Here is a 24926-nt window from a genome sequence, read left to right on the forward strand (position 1 = left end):
TGTCTCCCCTGGGAGCCCCATGCTGAGCTCTCAGATTATTTCTATATACCTATTTGGCCCACTATTTATATAGTTTCCCTTTGCGTGAAACACAGGAAGCCGCCTTATTCTGAGTCAAACCATTGGTCTGTCTAGCCCAATATTGTCAACACTGACTCGCAGTCGCTCTCCAGGGTTTCAGGCAAGATTCTTCCTTTGCCCTGTCTGGAGCTGCTGGGGATTGAACCTAGGACCTTCTGCATGCAAAGCATGCACTCTGCCGCTGAACTGTGCCCCCTCCCTGGGTCTTAAATGATAGGTGAGGGGGTGGCGGCTACAGTTGAAGCTCTTTCCATGGTCAGAACATTATATAGTTTCTCTCCCTCTTGAATTAACAACCCAAGTATATTTCCCCCCCTTTTATTAATACCCAATGCGACTTGTATTATGCTGTAATAAGATGTCCTTATTACGCCACTCAAGAAATTGAGTAGCCCGTTCTTTCCATAAGTAGCCTATATAAAAGAGAGCAATGTAGAGTTATTCTGGCTAGGGGCCCTGTTGTGTTGAGGCCCTTGGGGCCTTATTAAACTGCCCTTGGAACATCTAGCATAAACCCGTGTTTTAGGTGGTAAGTGGGAGAGAGACAGTATAGCACAGAAACTGAAAGCATTTAGGCAGGAGCGGGGTAGCTTAGGAGTGAGCGGTTAACCTTTTCTACAAAAGGCTGATTTCATAGAACCAGAGAGAGCAGAAAAAATTAAATTAAAAGCATTGTTGAAAGTTATTTTCAAGTGAACATATTGTAGAAGTGGAGAAACAAATTTCCACTCTTCCTTTGTCCTGATGATGATGTCCAGAGGCAACTTTATGACTGAAAAAGGGAAGAGTGACATGCTGGCAATGTGTCTTGAGAACACCAACTGAGAAAATTGGATTTGGCAACCAGCCATCTTGCCCCATATTGTCATAGCTACCTTCCCGTCCCCCTTTACCTTAAAAAGTTAATATGTTCTGACGGGCAATTGAAAGCTGTAACAAAATAAGGCAATAGATGCGCCTGAACTGTCATAATCTGTTGCAGTCAATGTTTATGTCTCTGGTACCGACTATGATTTGTTTGCCTTTTGCAAAGAGTCTGCCATTGCCAGGGGGCACGCAATCTAATCTGCAAGACCTTAGAATAGCTCTCTCCAAAGGCTCACTTGTTTTTCCCATCTGTGTTGTATTTGTGAGTACTCTTCGTAAGGTCTGCCAAGGCTCATGTGGCGGCTAAGACAGCAGTGTAAGAAAAGACGCAGCACCAGTAGGAACAGGAGGAAGCTGCTATATAGTGAGACTGGCAGCAGCTCTCCCAAGGTTTCAGGCAGGGCTTTTTCCCAGCCCTACCTGAAGATGCCAGGATTGAACCTGGGACTTCCTGCATCCAAAGTATGAGCTCCACTGAGTCCTGGCCCAGTAGGAGTGCTGAATCAAAGTTGTATATAGGCCCAAAGCCAAGAAAAACATTTAAAATGCTTTTTATATTTAATGGCCATGGCCTGTTGGTTAGGGCTAAAATTATGGTCATCAGGTTTTCCTTTTCCTTTTAAATATGTGCTCCTACTGTGCTTTCTTTGTTTCAGAAAAGTGTAGCCCTTCTCTGAAGAGTGTGGTAGTCTCAAGTGGAGGCGTGTCCTTCCCTTAAACTCTGTCCAGAAAATGAGAGTGAAAGGTTCAGATTGGCAATTTCATTTCACGACAAGCCAGGGTGTGGGGCATGGAGAACATTCTCTGGCATAAGTGCTATTAATTTTCATTTTAAAGGGGCTTGCAAAAGTGGTCTGAGCATCGAATGTCTTGGGCTGTAGGTGGGCATGCTGGTAGGAGAGCTTAATTGATACATTAGTTCTGTAATAGAAGGGGAGTGCCTGGGGAAAGTTGAAAGTGTCGTATAGAATGGAGATTATGCAACATTTACTTCTCATGAGATCCCCCTCCCCCAGTTGTGTCTTGTGGATTACTGAGCAGCAAACAGGACCAGCACCTCTGAGCCCTGTAGAAAAACAGCCATCATGCAGATGTTGGTGTAGTCTACCACTCCCATAATCCATGACCATTGGCTAATGCGAAACATCTGGAGGGCATCAGGGTGCCTACCCCTGGCCTACTCTGTTAGGTAGTATACTTTGGAGCATACAAAGCCGAGCCTTTAGTCCAGTTCCTAGGAGCGTGTTCCATCGCTTGATGACTAGCGTCTGTGAAAGCCAGCACGGATCATAGACAACTGGCAAGAGTTTTTGTGTCACCTCAAATGCAATACTTTTCAGTGAAGACACTCCAGGCAGTCAGCATGTGAGGGTCAAACTACACACTACATCCTGAAATCCTCCCCTCTGTGCAAGGCTTAAAAAAAGTCAAAAGTCTCCATTTGCGTCCGGGGAGGGGTTCCCCCTCTTTTTTTAACCCCTGCTTGTGTGTGTGTGTGTATGTGTGTGTGTGTGTGTGATTTCAGGAAACAAACTGTGTGTGGTGGGGAAAGATTTAATCCTGCTCTCCTGATGCACAGTGGTCCCAATCCAAACTGGAGTTGCACACACTTACTCTAGAGTAAAATAAGAGATAAGCCTCAGCTACATGTTACAAAATTAATGATGCAATCCTATGCATATTTAGATAGGAAAAAGTCCTACAACTCCCAGCATGCCCTAGACAACATGGCTGGTTGGGGCATGCTGGGAATTGTAGGGCTTTTTTCTGTCTTAATATGCATAGGATTGTGCCCTAACATAATGTGCAATTTGACCTTGAGCCCTCAAATAATGAGAGATCAAGGGATGGGCATAAGTATATGAACTACCCCTGTCTTTGAATGGAATAGGATGCACTTGCAACTTTCCTATGGAGTTAAGAATATCACAAAGATGTAAGTTGCTGAGCTATTAAATAAGTCAGTAATAGAATTTTTTGTATGATAGCTTGGCAATAATATATTGAGTGTCGTCATCTTTAGGCTATAATGACCCTAAGCCCAATGATAAAAACTGCAGTGGCAATTCTTATTTTCTTTAATTTTTTTTAAGTGTTCTGTTGCACAATTAGCTATTGGCTTTTGTAACAGGCTGTGTATTGTACCAAGACCTTGAGGATCTTGGCTCCCATCCCGGTTTTACAGATGCGCTTGGCAGTTTTTGCAACTTCTGTAACCAAGATGGGCAATTAGAAGCATAAACATCCCCACCCCACCATGGTAAGAGTTCTGTGTAATGTTGTTGCTGAATTAATTCCATATCATCAAAGCTTTTAGGCTTTTGTTTGCTTTGTACTTCTTGCACAGGGGTATATGGGGACACTACATTTGTGTCTGTTAATGTTCCCCGGCACTAACGTTGCTTTTAGGGAGTAATCTTGTGCATATGTAGAGAGAAATAAGTCCTACAATTCCCAGCATATCCCATCCAGCCATTCTGGAGTTATAGTACTTTTTTCTGTCTAAACATGCATAGGATTGTGCTTTAATACCTCAGACTTCAGGCATATCAAGATGCTGGTTTATGTCTGAAAGTTCCATGGCATGGAATGAAAGACTATTGACTCAAATGTGTTCTTGTCTCTTTCTATCCCACCGTCCTGTGTAAATGAAAGAGTAAAGAATGTAATGCTACAAATAAATTCTGTTTGTTAAGGTTTCCCTGTGAGTTGTTGGAGGAAGATTCAGGGAATGAAAAACATCATTTGAACTAATAAAGAGAAAAAACTATGCATGCCAATATAAATCATAAACAACGAAGAGTCTTGTGGCACCGTAAAGACTAACACATTTATTTTGGCATAAGCTGTTGTGGACACTGTCCACTTCATCAGATGCATAATCTGATAATGGTAAGTAGAAATGGTAAATGGACAGTATCCGCAAAAGCTTATGCCAAAATAAATGTGTTAGTCTTTACGGTGCCACAAGACTCTTGGTTGTTTTTGTTGTAACAGACAAAACAGATGGCTACGCCTCTGTAAATATATATATTATTTTGCTCTTTTGTAATCCTACCATTGTGAAGTATGCATGTGCTCTGTTATGTCAGTTAATGTTTTGTGATGATCACAGGTTGATTTTTAAATCATTTTGGTGCACACCCTGTTCACGTTGGTGGCCTTGGCTCCAGTGGAGCATTTATGCTGCAGTCCTGTGCACACTTACTTGGAGGTGAGTTTCATTGAACTCAGTGGGACTTACTTCTGAGTAAACTTGTCTAGGATTGCTTTGTTAGAGGCCTAGCCTGTTAGTCCCAGGCACTGAAATGTAGCAGGCTTAAAAGCATGAAAAATCTATTACGCTGATTTTTAACATTGTTTTTCAGAATGATCAAATCTCAGCCTCAGGAATATAGCTTTATTCCTCGAACGTGGATCTTCCCAGCAGAGTATACACAATTCCAGAACTACGTAAAAGAACTCAAGAGGAAACGCAGGCAGAAAACGTTCATAGTTAAACCAGCTAATGGTGCAATGGGGCATGGGTATGTGCGATATGAAGAAGACTCCGTGTGGGTCCCTTAATTTTTGTGGGTTTTTTTGCTGTTTGAATTACTGTGAATTACATTAAGTGTGGCTTTTACTTTTCTGTAGAAAGATGACCAACAAATTCAGTAATACCAGTGATGTTAACTATGCTGTTCTTATCACAGTAAAATGGTGACAAACACTGACTTCCAGCTAGTGGAGGGGATTTGTTTTCTTTCTCTACAGGGGGTGATGCATTAACTTGGGTCTGCATATTTTTCAATGGTTTATCTTATACAAGTATCTAGCATAGTTAATGTAGTTTGCACAGGCTTATCAATGGTAAATGATTATTTTTTTTAACGCCGGAACTGAAATGGTAAAATGACATCACTTGTTCTTGTTTTAAGCATGGCTGCATTAAATACAGCTTTAACAGTTTGCTGCATGAGGATTGTTTTGGGTAAATATGTGTAGGCACTAGAAACATAACGAATGGCATCCACAACAGAACAGTTCGATATATCATAGGGAAACATCAGGTGAGTTAAAAAGCTGATTTAAATCCTTTTGCTGCCATCAGTTGGCACTGTTGCCAGCACCTGAAGGATATGGTCTCCCATGGGGAGGAGCTGTGGTTCAGTGGCAGAGCACCTGCTTTGCACACAGAAGGTCCCAGGTTTAATCCACAGCATCTCCAGGTAGGGCAGGATAGACTCCTGCCTGAAACTCTGGAGAGCTGCTGCCAGTCAGTGTCGACAGTACTGGGCTAGATGGACCCAGGGTCTGACTCAGTATATCTATCTATCTATCTATCTATCTATCTATCTATCTATCTATCTATCTATCTATCACATTTATATCCCGCCCTTTTTCCTCCTTAAGGAACCCAAGGCAGCGTACATAATTCTCCTCCTCTCCATTTTATCCTCACAACAACAACCCTGTGGGGTAGGCTGGGCTGAGAGTCTGTCACTGGCCCAAAGTCACCCAGTGAGCTTTCATGACTGAGTGGGGACTAGAACCCAGATCTCCCGACTCCCAGTCCAGCACTTTAGCCACTACACCACACTGGCTCTCAGTATAAGGCAGTTTCCTATGTTTCTGTGGTGACAGTGCAGCCATATATGGAGGGATTGCCATAGGACCTCAAGAGCACAATCCTATGCATGTTTAGACAGAAAAAAGTCCTGCAACTCCCTGCATTCCCCATCCAGTATGGCTGACTAGGGAATGCTGGGAGTTGTAGGACATTTTTTCTGGCTAAGTATGCATAGGATTGCACCCTTAGCTCTGGATATGCTTGAGAACATTTTACATTGCTTTATCATAAAGCCTGGCCTCAAAAGCAGAGGCTTTATTTAAACGCTAGGCTCTGCATAAATATTGTTGACATGCTGTATATGGTGCAGGGCAGTCTTCCCAAACTTGGTGTCCTCCAGGTATGCTAGACTACAACTCCCAGCATTCCTGACCATTGGCCATGTTGGCTGGGACTGATGGGAGCTGTGGTCCAAAACACCCGGAGGGCACCTTGTTGGGGAAGGGTGGTCTAGGGGAATAAAGTTTGATTAGGCCTGAGTTAAGTGAATTGGAAACCTCGATCTCTGTATTGTTATGATCTAGATATTGGGCAGTATCTAACACTGCCTGTGCATTAGCGGGTCCCACCATTAGCCCAGCGGGAAGCCAGTGGTTCCTAGAGCAGCCAGAAAGGGCTCCCAGAAGGGTGCTCTGCTGATCTGCCCCGTTCTGGAAACAAGCATTTCTGGGATTGTTTTAGGAAGCGCGAGCTTCTTATCGCGCTAGCGCTCCACCCCACTTGCATAGCAGAATGTGCGGTGGCAGTGTTGGATACTGCCCTAAATGATTAGTCAGAACAGAAAATGCATTTCTGAGGGTTTGCTCACTTTTCAGTGTTTTTAATTTAGCTTTGTGCTTTTAACCAGGATCTCTCTTACAAGAAATGCAGAGAAGCTGCATTCTCAAGAACACCTTATAGTCCAGGAATACCTTGACAAGCCCTTTCTTATGGAAGGCTACAAATTTGATTTAAGAGTGTACATTCTGGTGACTTCTTGTGATCCATTAAAAATATTTTTATATCACGATGGGCTAGTGAGAATGGGCACAGAGAAGTATCATCCCCCCAATGAATCAAATCTGGTAAGTTGATGTTAAGGTCAAACAAAATACTTCATAGTAGAGCACAAAACTGTTTAGATAGGTACTAAGCAAGTCTCTCTATTGTAGGAGAGGAAAGGTGACTTATTTATTGAAAGACAGTTGTCTTTGGTTTGGCTGTATTTGCCTTTGTTTCTAATTGCTGTTGAGTTGTATTTTCCCTTTGAGAGGAAAGGATTGACATTTCGAATGAAGACAATGCACAGTACTAGTTGCATCCATTGCAATTTTAGTCTACATTTGCCTCCCAGTGTTGGAAGCTCAGCGAGTATAACTTCGTCTTGATGGGATACAGTCTCCGAACATACTGTAGTCCTAGCTGGGCACTAAAGATCATATGATTAACGTCGCATGGAGCGGGGGAATGAGCTTCTGTGATACAGGCCCCATCCCTTCTGATGGGGCCCTACCAACCCAGCCTCCTGCTATCCATGTGTTGGTGGAAGTTCTGAAGATGGGAGACCACTTTATGCTCCCCTGGAGATTTAGGGTCAGACTACACATTGCTTTAAAGACATAGGTAGCAGCTGTGCCTTTTTTTCTTTACTCAAAAGAAAGCGTGGGGGACATATTTTGATCATCCCTTGCTAGAAGCCAAGCTCCCCCCGCCCACCCAAAAGTAAGCACAGGGGACTCAACCCAGATCTGGACCCTAGTGTGGGGGTTAGGGGGCTTTAACATGCACCCCACACTTTCTTAGCACATGATAATACATGATATAACACTTTGAAAGTTTAAAGTGACCATATAAAACCTAAATAGAAAATCAGCAGCAGGGTAAAGATCTAAAATTACAGTAACAGATTTAAAAACAACAGAAACTGAAAGACTCAAATGCTAGGGAAAGTAAGAAGGGGTTCACCTGGCACTGAAAAGAGCACAACTTGGGTGCCAGATGAGCCTCTTTGGGAAGGGCGTTCTACCCAATAGGGCTCCCTGCTCTTCTTGCTCTATAACGTGTTTATTTCTTTGAGCTTCATTTAACTTGCTAATCTCTCTGAACTGATAATATATATATATATATATATATATATATATATATATATATTCTTAAAGAGATGACCTACATGGAGGAAGTGAAGACCTGAATGCCCATTTCAGATGGAAAAGTCACAGGCACATTTCCATCAGTGGGCCTAAGCCTGGCTCCCTACTGGACTGGAAAGCTAAAAACTGGAGAAGGGACCTGACAATAACGCCACACATTAGGGCTGGAGGGAAAGAGGAAGGCCAGATCCTAGCAAACCAACATGGAGATGTATGGAAGAGAATGGAAAATAGGCAACAAATCTTTGAAAAGACTTCCAAAGTGTTTATTCCATGGGCTCCATACACTTATGCACCCATAAATTATTTCAAGTCGTTCCATTTTTTGTGCGGTTGTGATGGCTTTGTTTTAGTCCATAACTGCAGTAGATGTTTTAGTCCCCAACCATTGCTGACGACTTAGGTCACAGCTTTTGTTGTTTATCGTTGCAAACTTTCCTACCTCGAGTTACAACTCCTCTTCCTGTGCAATCAAGATGGGGAGAATAATCCTGAGAATTTTGTCCAGAAACTAGAATGAATGGAACAAAAGAGACTGTATACTTCTGATTACCAGATCTTGGGGCAAAGAGGGAATGGCTAATACTATCTTGCTCTGTTTGTGAGGTTTCCAGGGGTGTCTGAGTGATCACTATTGAAAGCACAGTGCAGACTATATGGACCCCTCATTTGAATCAGCATAGGCACTTTTTGACAAAGTTTTTGAATGATTGTGCTTCAGGAACTTTTAAACTTGCAGCAACTCTGAATTAATTCTATTTTGTTTACATTACTATCTCTTTCTGTTTCATTTGGTACATTTATATCTCACAATTCTTCCATCATGGAACTCAGGGTAGCATTCATTGAGTTCCCAGGTGGTCTCCCATTCAGGTCCTGACCAGATCCAGATCTCCTTAGCTTCAGCAAGATGGCTGTATCATGTGCCATTAGATCATGCCTGATAATATGCAGCTTATATGCCTGCAAAATGATGTATTCATCAAGGTTCCCAACCCTCTTGGGTCAGTGGACACCTTTGGAATTATGACAGAGTGTTGTGGGCACTCTCAAAAATGGCTGCCATGGGGTGGGGCTTATTCATAATATCGCTGCCGTGGTGGGGATGACCAGTCCCAAAACACTGGTGAGACTAAAGGAAAAGGAATTGGCCCAGGAATGCAAGGGCAAGGTGGAGGTAGGAACTGAGCTCCAACACACACACACACACACACCACTTGCTTTCAACCTGAATAATGATGTCACTGGAGAGCAACACTTTGCTTTCCAGCATGCCATCCGCCCAGTCTTTAAAAAATAGTTTATTCAAGAAAATCCTTGGAAATAAAATAAAAATCAGGAGAGGCAGGGAGCTTGGCGGGTGCCAAGTGCGACCTCCAAGAACGACCTCTGCAGGCACATTGGTGCCCCCTGGGCACTGTATTGGAGACTCCAGGTACACATGATCACAGTCCCTGTTCTAAAGATGGGAGGGAGTTGGTCTGAGAAATATTGGCTTTCCTGTGCATTACTGAGCTGAGATTTGAATCTGTCAAAGATATAAAAAAAAAATATCTCTTCTCTGGACCTCCCCAACTCTTTTCCTTTATCTCTAGAGGACACCTGTAATAATGGAATGTAGCCATTCTGTTTTATTTGCTGTGCACACGCATCTTTTACGCAATTACTGTTTACATGGTCCTATAAAAGCATACAACAAATTTAGGCTCTAATCCACCTAAAACATCTGCTTTACTTGAAGGCAGCAGGTAGGTTCCTTTCATGCATTGCTGACTTCCAAAATACATGCTTTTTCCTGGATTAGGGTAAAGATGTTTATCACATAAGTCTTCTATCCTCCTATAATCATCAGCCAGGCTGCACTTTAAGATCAGAAAGAGAGACCGTTCTCATCTGCCCATACGTGAAAGCAGATAGGTGGGTGACCACACGTGAGAGGGCCTTCTGTGCAGTGGCCCCACACCTTTGGAACAAGTTGCCATTGGAGGTCCACCATGCTCTGTCATTACAGGCTTTTAAGTAGGCCTTGAAAACATATTATTTTACTGTGGCCTTCTTCACACAGTGCATAGTTAAACTATGGAATTCACTATCACAGGATGTAGTGATGGCCACCAATTTGGATGGCTTTAAAAGGGGGTTGGACAAATTCCTGGAGGAAAAGGCTATCAATGGCTACTAGTCTCGATGGCTATGTGCTACCTTCAGTACCAGAGGCAGTGAGCCTATGTACACCAGTTGCTGGGGAACATGGCTGGGAGGGTGCTGTTGTGCTCATGCCCTGCTTGTAGGTTCCTGGTCAACAGCTGGTTGGCCACTGTGTGAACAGAATGCTGGACTAGATGGACCCTTGGTCTGATCCAGCAGGGCTCTTCTTATGTTCTTAATATGATTGCTATTCTTGCTGCTGTTGTTGGTTTCATTGTCGGCTTTTATTGTGTCTTTTATCGCTATTTTATTGTGATAATGTTTTATCACTTGCAATATTTTAACTGTTTTTATGTATTTTATTGCAGTGAGATGCCTTGGGAGGGCTTCTGCCCTGAAAGGCAGCCAAGAATTTTTTTAAACAAACAAACGCAAGCAAACGAGCAAGCAAGCAAACGAACAAACAAATAATACCAGATTCTTAAAGTCATAGTTAAACTAGTCAAGTCATGCTATGCTTTTGGGATTAGTGCAATAAATTCAAATAATAAGAAATTAAGAAGAGCCCTTTTGGATCAGATCAAAGGCCTGTCTAGTCAAGCATCCTCCTTCCCTCAGTGGCCAACCAGAGATGCAACCAGAGATGAGAAGCTCACAAGCAGGACGTGGTTACAATAATGCCTATCCAATTCTGTTCCCCTTCAACTAGTGTACATAGGGATACCACCTCTGTTTGTGAAGGCAGCATAGAGCCATCTGGACTAGTAGCCATTGATAGCCTTCTCCTCCATGAATTTGTCCAACCCCGTTTTAAAGCCATCGAAATTGGTGGCCATCACTACATCTTGTGGTAGTGAATTCTGTAGCTTAACTATATATTGTGTAAAGAAGTCCTTTTATCTGTCCTGAAGTTCCCACCATTCAGCTTCATGGGATGATCTTGCATTCTAGTATTATGAGAGAGGGAGAACGATCAACTTTCTCCACACTATGCTTCATTTGCTACACCTCTATACATCCCACCCTTACTCACCCTTTTTCTAAACTAAAACACCCTGAAGCTTGTGCACCTTCCTTGTATGGGGGAGCTGCTCTAGCTCCGTGGTCATTTTGGTTCCCTTTGTACTTGTCCTAGTTCTGTAATTATGCCTCGTAAAGGTTTTATCTCACTTCCTTGTTGTCCTGTCCCCCCCCCTCTGGTTTTAAGATGCCTGTGAACTCTCTGTTCTACACCTGTAGCTCAGGGACCCTTTTCTGCCTTGCTTTGCTTTTAGAGCCAGCTGTATATGCACCTGACCAACTACTCTGTGAATAAGCATAATGAGCATTTTGAACGGGATGAAACCGAAGATAAAGGCAGTAAGCGCTCTATAAAGTGGTTTACTGAGTTTCTGCAAACAAATCACCTTGACGTTTCCAAATTCTGGAATGATATTTCAGTAAGAGAAAACTAATTCGCAATAGCTGTTTTTATGTTTATGTTGGCATATTAACAGTACTCCTCACCTCTCAGTGTGGACTGGAATGTAACCTGGCTTTTATTGCAGAAGTCTGCAGCGAGTTCTTGTTTGAATGCATAGTTCTTTATGTGCCTAAAATGATTAGAGGGCACACCTGATAACTGTCTTTATATAAAGTCTTGCTGGTTGAGGGCAATATCTTTGCATGCATTGGAAGGTGAACCATTGACAAAGAAGTAGGTTGTTCCAGACGACTGACAAATGCATTCAGCAAAATTGCCAGACTACTTTGGCAGTTCTGATTTAAGCCCCTAAAATTTATTTGTTCGCGTGCTCTTGTGATTTAGAGCAAAGCCAGCTGTTGATTAGATTCTTAAATTCTGCATGGTTAATCTCGTTTCTATATTTGAATATGTTTGAATGTTTTGCTGGGACCTCAAAAAACAATAGCGATGCTGCTCTGCTCTCCCTCCTTTCTGCACGATCCCGCAGGAATTAGTGGTGAAGACACTCATAGTAGCAGAGCCGCATGTCCTTCATGCCTACAGAATGTGTAGACCCGGGCAGTCTACAGGAAGTGACAGTGTTTGCTTTGAAGTTCTGGGGTTTGATATTCTCCTGGACAGAAAACTCAAGCCATGGCTCCTAGAGGTAAGCTGCTTTAAATACACATTTTTTCATAAACCTACAAGAGTACTAAGAAAAGCTAGCCAACCTCCCATCAATGTGTAATACCTTTGCGGAAAGAAAAAGACAAACGTCATTCAGAACAGTAAAAATTTGCCCTCTGCATGCAGTCCTGTGCTTGCATGTCTGTCACTGGGCTTTCTGGATCATGGCACCAACGCCTAGGAGTTTGCCATAAAAATATTATCGGGCGCAAAATGGTACCCGCCCTTCTCACTTTTGAGAGTTCTGTGTTCTAAGCCTTAGAATCTAAGACCACAGCAAGAAATGCTGCCCTCCTCTCCCTAGCTACACTCTCATGGCCTTTTGCTCCCTCAGAGTTGCAAGCGACTGCAGATTCCTGAGAGGTCCTTGCTTGCTTTAAAGGTGAACTAGCTTGCACCATCTAGTGGAAGAAAGGTGAAATATTCCCTTCCAAGCGGAGCAATCTTGTCAAAGGTGTTTCATCTGCTTTTCAGTGGGAAATGTCAACACTTCTGTTTAACCAATACATGAATACATTTGTTCCGAGAGATGTACCGTCTTTGCGGTTATGCGTTGAACAGATCCCAACATGTCCCTTCATGGCACTCGGCACCTTTTCCACACAGCCGGCTGCTTTCCAGTTGCCTTTGAATTCTGAGCTATTCAAAGCGGCCGGATAACTTACATGCAGAGCTCATCGCTTTAGAACGTTGAGGTTCCGATGTTGATTCAGTAGTTTCTGACATTCAGTGCATCCACACCAGAGCAGTAGTTGTATGCGGTAGTAGCTTATAAGGGAAACAATATACTTGTTAACAAAGAATTGCCACAGATGGTCAGCGCAGGACTATCTTGGAGAGGTTGAGTTGGGGCAGAGTCCAAGTACATGTCGAGGACAGGGAAAAGCAAGATGCGACAGTGACTCCAGGCAGGAGGTTGGAAATGAAGAGTAGTCCATGGACTGGGAGAGGAAGGCAAAGGGACAAGGGAAGAACAAGTATGTAAATGGAATTGGGTGAGGGAGAGATGAGGTTGGAAACATATTCTAAATCCGGTCCTAATTCTGTATGAACAAGTGTGCCCTTTCCTTGTCATTTATGTCCCAGTCACTTCTGAGCTGGTTTCTTGCTGGGGTGGGCAACATGACAAGTAGGACATGATTAGCCAATTTTTGGTGCCAGTAGTCAATCTTTCATAGCGTGATTGGTTAAATGCTGCATTAGCACTAACCTCAGGGGAATCCATATCTCAAGCCTGAGCTAATAGATAGTGGGAACTACTCCTGCGCACAACATAAGGGCATTGGGCCATGTTTTGGGTCATTAGATTTCCAGCTTTTGTGGCTGGAATAATAGAGGTCCTCCCCACTGGGGTTTGAACAGTATTTTGTCCTTTAATCATACCCTGTGCACTCAAGTCACTGAATGGTGGCCCCAGCATAAGCAAATACTTGGTTGAGTGCAACCCTGGCGGAACTGTATCTGCCATGCTTATCAGCTTTTTCTAGCTGTTAGGTTAGGCTGCAAAGATGCCTAAGAGATGGTGTGCATACAGTGCCTTCAGAACTGCACAGGAATCTTCTACTTTGTAGAACATAGCTAACTTTGGCTGTCCATGTTCATTCTGTGAAATACTCTTGTCAGGAAGAAAAGTTCAGTTAAAGTAATTTTATATTTGTCAGGGGCATTGGCTTCTTCCAGACTGTTAGGGGGACTATTTCTTTATGTGCATAGAATTTCTTTGTATTGGACCATAATAAAATTATGTTTATAAAGATGTTTGTAACTGGTTCATGTGTTATTAGATTTAGTGGCTAGTCATTATAGGATGTTTCATAATGTGTATTAAAGTTATGTAACACAGTGAACGCTACAACAGCACTGAGTCACTTCACAACTTCTCCAGCTGTGATACTGTCTTAATGTCCCAACCTTGATAGCAACAATTTGCAAAGCAATTGTTTCTTAAAATCCCATTATTTTGGGATTATTTATTACTTTACATGCCGTTTATGTGCATGCTATGCCTTATGTGCAGATGGTGGGAATTTTGCTCATGAGAGTGTGGGTGCACATCTGGGTACATCTACAGGGGTGTGTGTGTGTGTGCACAGGAAGAGGGTGATATTGGATATTAGATATATAGGTGTATATACCAATGTGAGGGAGAGCACTTATTTTTCATTTATTATTTTGTGGACTGAACATTCCTGGAGATGTTCTGTTTTCTTTCATTTTTCAGATTAATCGAGCCCCAAGCTTTGGTACTGACCAAAAGATAGACTATGATGTGAAAAAAGGTGTTCTGCTGAATGCATTAAAGCTGCTCAATATAAGGTAAACTTAAATTTTCCAGTTGTTACTTTTAGTTATGATTAACAAAACAAAATAGGGATGCGTTTACATTTTGATGTCCTAAAGTCATGAAAAATTCTCTTTGTAAAACGTGTGATTTATGTTAAATTCCTTGGATGTAAACATTTGAACCAAATTTAACATCATCCCCTCACCAGAGGATGTGCTAGCAGAGAGCAGATTAAACCCTTCCCTGGGCATCCTTATTATGAAGCAACATGAAGCAATTTTGTCAGGCAGCAGATTCAAGAAGATCATCATATTTTTGTCTCTAATCTCCATCTCTGAGTTGTATCTAAAATAAATAAAGAGAAAGAAATATCAGCAAGGACACATACTTTTGACTATCCTCTTTGAGGATGAAAATGGCTAAGACTGGAACTGGGAAGGGCTCTTTTGCCATAGTAAGTTGTTTGGGTTCTCTTAGATCACTGAGTGAGACCCATGGGATTTCCATTCAAATGGATTGTGGGAATAGTGCAAGCAAGGGAACAGCATGCTAAAGTAGGTTGTGGGTGTATAGTTTCCTTGTGTGAACCATTCTGACAACACATTCACATGGGAATCGTATCTTGGGAATCACCAAGGGAGCGATGTCAGAAGGAAAACATGTTTTATTATTGGGGTATATAAGCAATTGCTTCTTTCTCAGTTCAGTTATCTGTACAGTTAAGGGCCAAAGCACACATTACTTTAAAGACATAGCTAGTGGTTACATCTTTTTTCTTTTCTAGTCTAGAGTATGTGCAGGGGTCCCAATTCAGTTTGGGTCTCTACTGTGGGGGGTAGGGGGGGGTTTAACACTTTCCCACCTGCTGCAGTCCCAATCCAGATCATGGGGGCTCCATGCCTGCAGTATATATTCCCAAATAGTAATCCATTTGCTGTACTGGATTAAATCCAGCTTTCTTGGGGTTCTAGCAATATGACTCTGGGAGCTGTCTACACTTTTTTTTTCTTTATTTCAATTTAGGGATATTTTTGTGCTGTTTGGATTTAGACCTAACTACTTTGGCTAATATGAGCTTTTTGGCATCTTGCATAATTTGAATCCAAAGTCTCCCTCAGATATGTATTTATGTATTTATTTATATAAAACATTTGTATCCCACCCTATATCATTAAGATCTCAGGACAGCATATAGATAAAATCACTTTAAACAGTATGAAACAATAAATAGCTAAAACCATATTAAAACATTAAACAAACTAATACCAGTTAGAAAATCTAAAATAATAAACAATTCAAACCGTGTGCAACTTTAGAGAATTCATTAGCACACAAAGGCGTTGGTGAAAAGCCATGTTTTAACTTGGTACTGAAATGAAACCAATGTCTGCACCAATCGGGCATTCAAGGGGAGGGCATTCCACAACTGTAGTGACACAGCAGAGAAGGCCCTCTCCCACGTCCCACCATAGTATATGTTTAGCACTGGTGGGATGCAGAGGAGAGCCCTTCCAACAGATTTCAATCCTTGAGAGAAGCGTTCCTCAAATATTGAAGTCCCAAGCCTCTTAGGGCTTTAAATGTCATCACCAGCACCTTGAATTCCAACCAGAAGCATATTGGCAGCCAGTGCAATTCCTTTAAAACTGGCATTATATGATATGCACATACACTTAGATTATTTCAGTACCTTAGCAGTTTGAGAAGGAGTGATTAATAAATGAGAGAAAACTGACACTTTGAGCAATTGTCTTCCATTTTCAAATGCTTTTAGTTGTGAATGTTTCACAAGCTCCTCCCATGAGTGGTGTAAATTGTTTATTTTTAATATGATTAACAGATAGAACTGGAGGAGAAGTATAGTTGGCCTTATTTCCTTCTGAAATGAACTGATAAGCTGTATAATCATTTCTTGAAAACTGTTGTAACAAAAGACTCCAGAAGCAATAAATACTTGGTTTAAAGCCCACAAATTATAACAAGGCAGACACATCCCTATCCAAGACCTTTCCAACTCTTACATTCACCCAAGACTTTATCTTCAGCTGAGAAGCTGGAAATGTCCCCCTTCTAGTCCACCCTATCCTTGTTTTCCCTGCCAAACTCTCCTCCCTTTCTCTAGTCCTCCTCCATAATTCCTTGGATAGAACATCCAACTGGTTGCAGGAAATGTATAGCATTAAAGGGACACAGTAATGCCCCTTTAGTTAAGGTGAGTCACAAAAAAGTTCCACCATAAGCATATTCTACTGCTTAAAAATGACACCTATTGAGCTAATAACTTGAAACTTGGCATCTATAATCTACCTGATGATTTCTACAATTGTGCAAAATTTCATTCTGATCTTATACAAATTGCCACAGAAACAGCAAGTTAAAAAGTGCTGAACATTGACATGTTTGTACTTCTTACTCGTGCTGTGGCTCAGCATATCATATATTTCTTTCAAATTCTGGGGGCAAGTGCTGATGTACTTTATTCATGCTTGCTGAGGAGGTGTGCCTTCCATTGATTTGGTGAAATTCTGAGCAGTAGTTTAAAAATTATCATGATTTTATAATTATCATGAAAGCCTGTGGCAGCAGCTGCTGGTAAAGTTATGTCAGGCATGCTCAGTTTCAATCTGAAGCTAGAACGCTGTCCGTCCTCCAGTGTTTTGAATTCCACTGTTCCTGTCAGCCGTTGCACAACATCATTAATGATCACAGGGCAAGTCTGCTAAGGCATCAGCCTACGTTTCCAATTTCCTGGCTTTGTGGACCTTGAGCCAGCTTCGTGGAGCTTGCACCAACTGGCAGGTTTTTTGATAATTGAATGTATGCATAGAATTCGGCCTGCTGGCCTTACTATTAAGAGGCCCCTGGGTAGCTGCCTGGGAAGTAGTTCCATTGCAGCAGCAGATGGGGAAAAAAATCTGTTTCCAGCACCAGGGGACATGTACTCTTTTGCAGCTCAAGACAGCTAAGGACAAAGGAGGACTGAATGGACAGGTAATGCTCCAGAGAGACAAGGAAGAGGCAGGAGAGGCTTGTGCAAGCAAGTAGGAGGGATACCACAGGGAATAAGGTGGATGGGAAGCTGGTCCATTTCCAATAGAACCTGATAGCCAGAGCTCCCATCTTTAGGTTTACATAGCATGCCTTTAAGTATCTTGCTCTACCCCCTTGCAGTTTTGGTTAACCAAATGATATAGTTGCATAGTCTCCTGGTCCATTTGATAGGTTTGCCAACTTGTTTTTGTTTTAAGCATTTTTCTTTCAACTTTTTCAACATTGTTGTTGCTGTTCAGTGGATGAACCGTTCGCTTGCTGGTTCATCCATTGGAGCAGGCAGGTGAACACAGAGGGTGACTAGGAGCAGTGGCCATTGCTTGCTCACCTGCCCTCTCCCAGGGGGTGGCTGGGTCCTAGCTGCCCATGCTGCTTTCCCAGGTGGCAGTTTGCCCTTTCTTGATGTCAGGAATGAACCTGAGCATGCAGAGATAGTTAGCAGCTCAGACTCAGAATGGGAACAGCCAGAACTGGGGGAGGCTCCCTCCGTAGTGAGCTCAGATATGGGAAGGCCTTCTTCTCAAGACCTTGGCACACAGATGGCTTGGCCTGAGGGCCCCCCCCCCCTGCTTTCCTCCTCCATGAGAACCCAGTTCTCAGGGGAGGAGGAGAGTGAGAGGCATGACTTGAGGAATGCTAGAGTCCGTCGCAGAGTGAAGCAGGAAAAGTTAGAGGCAGTGCTCAGATGCTCCTCCAGGTTGGCTATACATGATAGCCTATGTAGGAGGGAGCAACTGTAAAGGAGGGGCATCCCCCCCAGTTATTCTGGCTGGCAAGTTCTTGTTTCAAACTGCCGGCAACATCTCTAACTCCTACTTGGCTCCTCTATCGATATTCGTAATTGTGTGGAGTAGCTGTTTTGCTTTGTAGCCTGAGAGTCCCCAAGGATTTGCATTTGTAAAGAGCCTGGTCCTTAACTAATAAAGTAGTGAGCCTGAAGCCTGGTATCTTGGAGTGTGTGATCAAAGGGCTGGATGCACCTGATGTGTTCTGATCTCCAAAGCTAAGCAGGGTCAGCCCTGATTAATACTTGGATGGGAGATGCCTGGGAATCAGGCATCCTGCATTGAGCCAGGGGTTGGACTCGTGTAGGCCCCTTCCAACCCTACTATTCTATGATTCTATGATTGCAAAGCGAGCGGGACAAGGGGTCTGACGCTCACTGTCAAAAGAGCTGTGCTCCAGGAAAAGGGGAATGAGCTGCTGTTCTTGCTGCTGCTTGCTTGCCTGCTTGCCAGAGCAGGCAGGCAGGCAGGCAGAAGCAGCAAGGAGCAGTCACTCCCCAGGAGAGGGAGAGCAAGCAGGGGTGGCTCCTTCTGCAGCCACTGCCAAACAGTTGCAAGGAGCAGCTGCCGCTTTCCATCTGAGAGGCTGATGGGAGTTGGGAAAAATGGCTGCTGCTAGGAGGGAGCCCCCTGGAGGGGCATTTTGCTCAGAGCGCTCCCAAACCTGGAGCTGTCCCTGGTCTTTAGCAGGTGACAATGCTTATATTATTGGCATGCCTCGAAAAGCTTTTCCGGTTGACTCTTGCATGCCAAGTTGCTGTTAAACACACAGGAGCACAGGCCAAGCCAGAGGGCAAGCTTGTCTGATCTCAGAAGCTAAGCAGGGTCAGCCCTGGTTATTGTTATTGTTATTGTTATTAAATTTATTAATCGCCCATCTGGCTGGTCACCCAGCCACTCTGGGCGATGTACAACACACCATAAAACAATGTAAAACAATAAAATTCTACCATAATTTTTTTTTTAAAATACCCTAACCCACCCCAAATGCCTGCCTGAACAACCACGTTTTTAATGCACGACGGAAGCTCATTAAAGAGGGGGCATGACGGAGTTCCCTAGGGAGGGAGTTCCACAGAGTGGGGGCCACCACAGAAAAGGCCCTCTCCCTCGTCCCCACCAGTCTAGTTGTCCTGGCTGATGGGACAGAGAGAAGGCCATCCGAGGCTGATCTTGTTAAGCGGCCTGTCTGGTGTTGCTGGAGGTGCTCCTTAAGATAGGCTGGGCCGGAACCATATAGGGTTTTAAAGGTCAAAACCAACACCTTGAATTTGGCCCGGAAAACAACTGGTAACCAGTGCAACTCCTTCAGCACTGGAGTGATGTGATCTCGCCGGTGGCTGCCTTTAATCAGGCGAGCCGCCGCGTTCTGTACCAGCTGCAGCTTCCGAACCGTCTTCAAGGGTAACCCCACGTAAAGTGCATTACAGTAGTCTAAACGAGAGGAAACCAGGGCATGTACTACCGATGGGAGCAGATGGTCGGGAAGGAAGGGGCGCAGCCGCCGTATCAGATGGAGTTGATACAGCGCTGTCCGGCTCACAGCTGACACCTGAGCCTCCATGGACAGCTGGGAGTCCAAAATGACCCCCAGGCTGCGGACCTGGTCTTTCAAGGGTAGCCGTACCCCATTCAACACCAGGTCAACATCCCCCAGCCTCCTCTTGTCTCCCACCAAAAGTACCTCGGTCTTGTCAGGGTTCAGCTTCAGCTTATTCCTCCCCATCCAGCCACTCACCACCTCCAGACATTTGGACAGGGATTCTACAGCCAACCTTGGTGAAGATTTGAATGAGAGGTAGAGCTGCGTGTCATCCGCCTATTGATGACACTGCACCCCAAACCTCCTGATGATAGCCCCCAGCGGCTTCACATAGATGTTAAATAGCATCGGGGAGAGGATGGAACCCTGTGGCACCCCACAAGTAAGTGGCCACGGGTCTGAAACCTCCTATCCCAGTGCTACCCTCTGGTACCTGCCGGAGAGGAAGGACCGGAACCACCGCAATACAGTGTCTCCAATGCCCAACCCCTCCAGGCGGTCCAGGAGGATACCGTGGTCAACGGTATCCAAAGCCGCTGAGAGGTCGAGGAGAACCAAGAAGGAGCATTCACCCCTATCCAGAGCCCTCCTCATATCATCCACCAAGGCGACCAAGGCCGTTTCTGTCCCATGCCCAGGCCTGAAGCCCGACTGAAATGGGTCTAGATAATCAGTTTCTTCCAAGTGTGCCTTCAACTGCACCGCCACCACCCGCTCAATCACCTTGCCCCAAAATGGCAGATTTGAGACTGGGTGAAAGTTGTTCAGAACTTGAGGATCCAAGGAGGGCTTCTTTAAGAGCGGTCTTATCACTGCCTCCTTGAGGGCTGATGGCATCACTCCCTCCTCAAGGGAGGCGTGATGGGAGTACTCAAGGGAGTACTTGGATGGGAGACTGCCTGGGAACCAGGCTTACTGCACTGAGCAGGGCGTTGGACTAAATGGCCTTGAAGGCCCCTACTATTCTATGATTTTGTGAAGCCTGTTTGATGGAAACATTCTTTATCAGGGTTTCTTTTAATCCTGTTTATCTGCAATTTCCCTTTTAGGCCAAGTGATAAAAGAAAAAATTTAGCCAAGCAAAAAGCAGAAGCTCAGAAGAGACTTTATGGCCAAGGCTCAATGAAAAGGCTCTCGCCGGTGTCTTCCGACTGGGAGAAACAGCGTCGTTCCCTAGAAAGGAGGAGAGAGGAGCTGGTATTTTTTTTTAAACCCCTAAATAAATAGAAAAGCCACATTTTCTGTCCTTTTCTCAAGGGAATGAATTCAATCACTTCTTAAATGTTCTTGATTTCTAGAAAGAGAGACTTGTACAAGTCCGCAGGCAAATCTCCAAAGAAGAACATGAAAATAGGCACATGGGAAATTACAGGTAACTTTGGAATCCTGGCTTCCTATTCAAAATAAATCTTGGATTTGGTTGCTTTGTAATGGAAATGGATGTGCAAAAATCATGTTTTGCTAAGGTGCCTTCCTGTGGGTGGCAGAAGGTGGTGATGAGAATGATTGGTATAGCTTAGACATGGTACCAGTTATGTGGTTTAAAGACCTCATCAGCAGTAGCAAGATCAGCATCTGGTGCAGAGTGCAGACAGGGCTGGCTTGCTGCAAACCATGGGACTGAGAAATCGGAGTCATCCTCAGAGATGGCACTTCTTTCCCCTCTTCAGAGTGAATTCCCCCCCTCTGGTTTTAATTCATGGTTAAGGTGGGAGGTTAGCATTAACCATGGTTAGTGTCAGTGCAGATCCAATTCTAAACCATGTTCAAAGCAGAGAAGATGCCATGGTCGGTGCAGCCCACTGGCAATGTCCCCTGCTCCTGTTTACTCTCTTCTTGCCCCTGCTTCTTTGTCATATCTAGGCTGGGGCCAGTGGAACTCCCAGCAACTTGCAGTTCATATACTCAAATGTCAGGAAATTGCCAGCCAAGGTCCCAATTTCTTGCTGGTCAGCTTCAACCCATCTCCACTCCTTATCTCCCATTAACTTAAAACTGGTAACATAACTCAGATTATCCTTGTCAGCCTCCCTCAGCCTGGTGCCTCCAGACCTCAACTCCCATCAGCCTCAGTCAGTATGGCCAATGGTCAGGAATGCTGGGAGTTGTAGTCCAAAACATCTGGAGGGCACCAGGTTGGGAAAGACTGGCCTAGGCAGCGTGAAGGGAAACTCAAACATGTGAGTAAGAACCTAGTCTAGCCCAGGAATCTAATTCAGTTTTTAAAAAGCATAAAAAGGAAAGTATGCAGCCTAGTAAAAAGGAAATAAAACACTAAACCAGAGTCCTGGTCTATCTAATCCTGTACGAAGCAGTCCAAATTAACAAGCATTTACATCAGGGTCAGTACAGTAGACTGTAGCCCAGGGGTGCACAGCCTTGTTGGCCCAGAGGGCCATGTGTGATGCTGGCTTGGGGGTTGGGACCACGCATGCATACCCACAGGCTCTGGCCCATACACACCAGCTATCCTGATACAGATTGCTTTTTCCTCACTGCTTTGATCTGGGGGAAGGTCTCTTGGGGGATGGAGTGGGAGAGACTTTTTGCCATCTCCTCCCCCAGCAATCCCAGTGATTTTATAAACAGCAACATGAAAGATCCCTGCCCCACGTTTTGAAACTTGCTACTTTGGCCACTCCAGCTGCATATGGTGGTCCGATCTGGGGCAGTTGGACAATAGTGCTGGTAACATGCAATGCATGAGGGGATGGGCACTCACCCCAGCCTAGTGGAAAGCAGGAAATGGCACATGACGGTCAGGTTGTTGTTGTTTTTTCAAAGAAAGTGTAGGCAACTAATGGGACTTCCCACTCCCTTTTGTAGCATCACCTGTGGCTGCTGCTTAACCTCAGTTTATACTTCTGAATTATGAATGCAATATTTTGTTAATATTTCATGTCTCATGCATACCTGAAGTTGACATTTCAGTGAGTATTCGGAGATGTAACTGTCCATATTTCCACAGCAGGGCAAGCACTGTTCCTATTTTGCTTTTATGGTTGGTAATGCCCCCCCACCCACACCTCCCTGGTTAAATCACACATCCAGTCATTTAACTAGAATTAGAGCTTTCACTGTGTATGCTTCACACTGATGGCAAACACTGAATGAACCAGCTACCAGAGGATCTTTTTGCTTTAGTTTTGCGTATAAGATCTTCTTGATTTAGTTTTGTGTGGTCAATAGAGTGTTGCCAGGTAACAGCACATAAGTGGGCCTTCTCAGTAGTGGCTCCTAAACACTCTCATATGCGTGGTTCCAGAGGAAAAAACTGCAGCATGTTTCAAATGCCTCTTGAAAGCATACTTATTCACACAGCGTTTCCCTGACCTGCAACGGATTATGTCACTGCCGTGTTTTATTGCTGTAAAGTTTTACATTATTTATTATTTCATATTGTCTGGTATGCACAACTTAATGTTTTAAAAAAATTCATAAGTGGTTCACATTAAGTGGGATAGAAGTACTATAAGTAAATAAGCCCCTGGGATAATCTCAGATACACATCCTTTTAAAATGAATTGAAGCTGTACTACTCTGCTCTCGTGTGACTCCTGTTCATTTCAATATAGTGTGTATAGAAGATGAACTCATTAGATTCTGGCCCCTGTCTTCATTTCATAGTTCTTCTTTTACTAAAATTGTAGACGTATTTACCCTCCTGATGACAAGCTGCTACTTGAAAAATATGAAGGTTTATTAGCTGGTGCGTTTCAGACCTTCCTTGCTGGGAGAGCAGCTTCTCTTCAACGGGAGTTGAACAACCCTCTGAAAAAGATGAAGGTACCAATGAGTGTATATGCTGATATCCAATATCCATTCTTCCTAATCTGTGCCAATGTGCAATGTCAAGTCTTATCTTAATAAAAGTATTGTGGATTTTTTCAGTAGGATTTCTTCCCCACCTCCTCCACTCCTCCAGTTTATGGTACTTATTCCAGCTTATGATATTAACTCCTCCAGCTTATGGTACACTGTGTTCAAAGACTAGTGTGTGAGAACAGGTGTTTCTGATAGTTTATGTTCATTCAGCTTTCCTTGCTCTGACAAAATACTAATCTGCTGAAATTGGGCATTCTTTTGGCTAAGGGTTGTCTCCAGTGTGCCTTCTCTGGTTGCATCTCTACTGAGTTTGCAAAGAGTTCCCAGAAGAGAAAGAGATGTTATGTGGCTTTGAAGGCTTCACAGAGAAGTTCTGGTAGATGGAAGAAACTAGAGCTGTGCACAAATGGCCTCTTGAAATTCTCCACCTTACTTGTGGGCAGAGAAATTTGGGAGACAATTTGACTGAATTTCTCCAGGGGAAGGAGAAATTCTCAACTGTTTCTCCCAGCTAGGGCTCCCTATTCGCAGGGCTTGTAGCGCAGCATCTTTCTTTTTTCCTAAAGGTTTTGGGGACTTTCGTGCTGCAACAGCATCAACTGTCTTGGCAGGCTGGCCCCTAGTTTGCATCCAATGCAATGTGTGTGGGGGGCAGTGTTGTGTCCTGCTCAAGGTGTTGATGAGGTGGAGTTAGTGCTCTGCCAAAATCTGTCCTTCAATTTCCTGAAAGTTTTCTCCCCCCATGAAAGAGGCTTCAATTGTTCTGCCTCATTCAGGATGTTTTATCATTTATTTTTGTGGTGTTTTTGAGCTTACCTAATCACAGCTAGCTTCCCAGGCTGCCTGCATGTCCTGATCTGAAAAAGCCCCATGGGGAGAATTACCTCATGGTGCCTTAAACTGGGCTTTAGTTGAAGTGTAGGAAGCTGAGGAGGCTACAGGCTGCCAGGGAGATGATCATGCAGTGAAAAACAGGACACTTGTGCTCACTCCTCGGCCCCCTCCTAAGTAAGGTAAGCCGAAGAAAGCCAAACCCAGCCCCTGAGAATTTCGCTGAAAATTCTTCATCATTGAATTTGTTTTCGAAAGCAATTTCTCTTCTATCAAATTGAATGAGAATGGTCGAAAAAAATGTGGGAGACATTTTCGGCACAGCACTAGAAGAAACATCCTGCAGCCAGCCTTTTAAGAAAAAGCTAATTGAAACACGTTTGTTTCATGTACTGTACATGTTTTAGATGGCACTCATATCAAACACTGTCCTGAAATTCCTGTATAGTAATCCTGGTTGTGGCGTATGTCAGCTAGGGTTATGGTGCCTACTGACTTCAAAGTTTAGCTCTAGCATATGTGTGAGTAGATTTGAGGCATTAGTAGAAGATGAAAAAAATCAGAACTACATTAGCTCAACCATTTTTTGTGAACCGCCCAGAGAGCTTTGGCTATTGGGCGGTATAGAAATGAAATGGG

General features: G+C 43.7%; 1 protein-coding gene across 1 annotated transcript in view; it reads left to right on the forward strand.

The window, feature by feature from the left end:
* TTLL7 (tubulin tyrosine ligase like 7) overlaps positions 1-24926 on the forward strand; it is a 93933-nt gene that overhangs the window by 22416 nt on the left and 46591 nt on the right. The window contains exons 6-13 of the mRNA XM_084848228.1: positions 4317-4475; positions 6408-6624; positions 11112-11276; positions 11790-11948; positions 14190-14284; positions 20681-20828; positions 20930-21003; positions 23282-23417. Coding sequence (XP_084704354.1) covers positions 4317-4475; positions 6408-6624; positions 11112-11276; positions 11790-11948; positions 14190-14284; positions 20681-20828; positions 20930-21003; positions 23282-23417 — 1153 coding nt within the window. The remainder of the gene's footprint in view (positions 1-4316; positions 4476-6407; positions 6625-11111; positions 11277-11789; positions 11949-14189; positions 14285-20680; positions 20829-20929; positions 21004-23281; positions 23418-24926) is intronic.

This window comes from Heloderma suspectum, chromosome 4 (assembly GCF_057233095.1).
Source record: "Heloderma suspectum isolate Gila_16-S chromosome 4, 16-S_ref, whole genome shotgun sequence".
NCBI classification, from domain to species: domain Eukaryota; kingdom Metazoa; phylum Chordata; class Lepidosauria; order Squamata; family Helodermatidae; genus Heloderma; species Heloderma suspectum.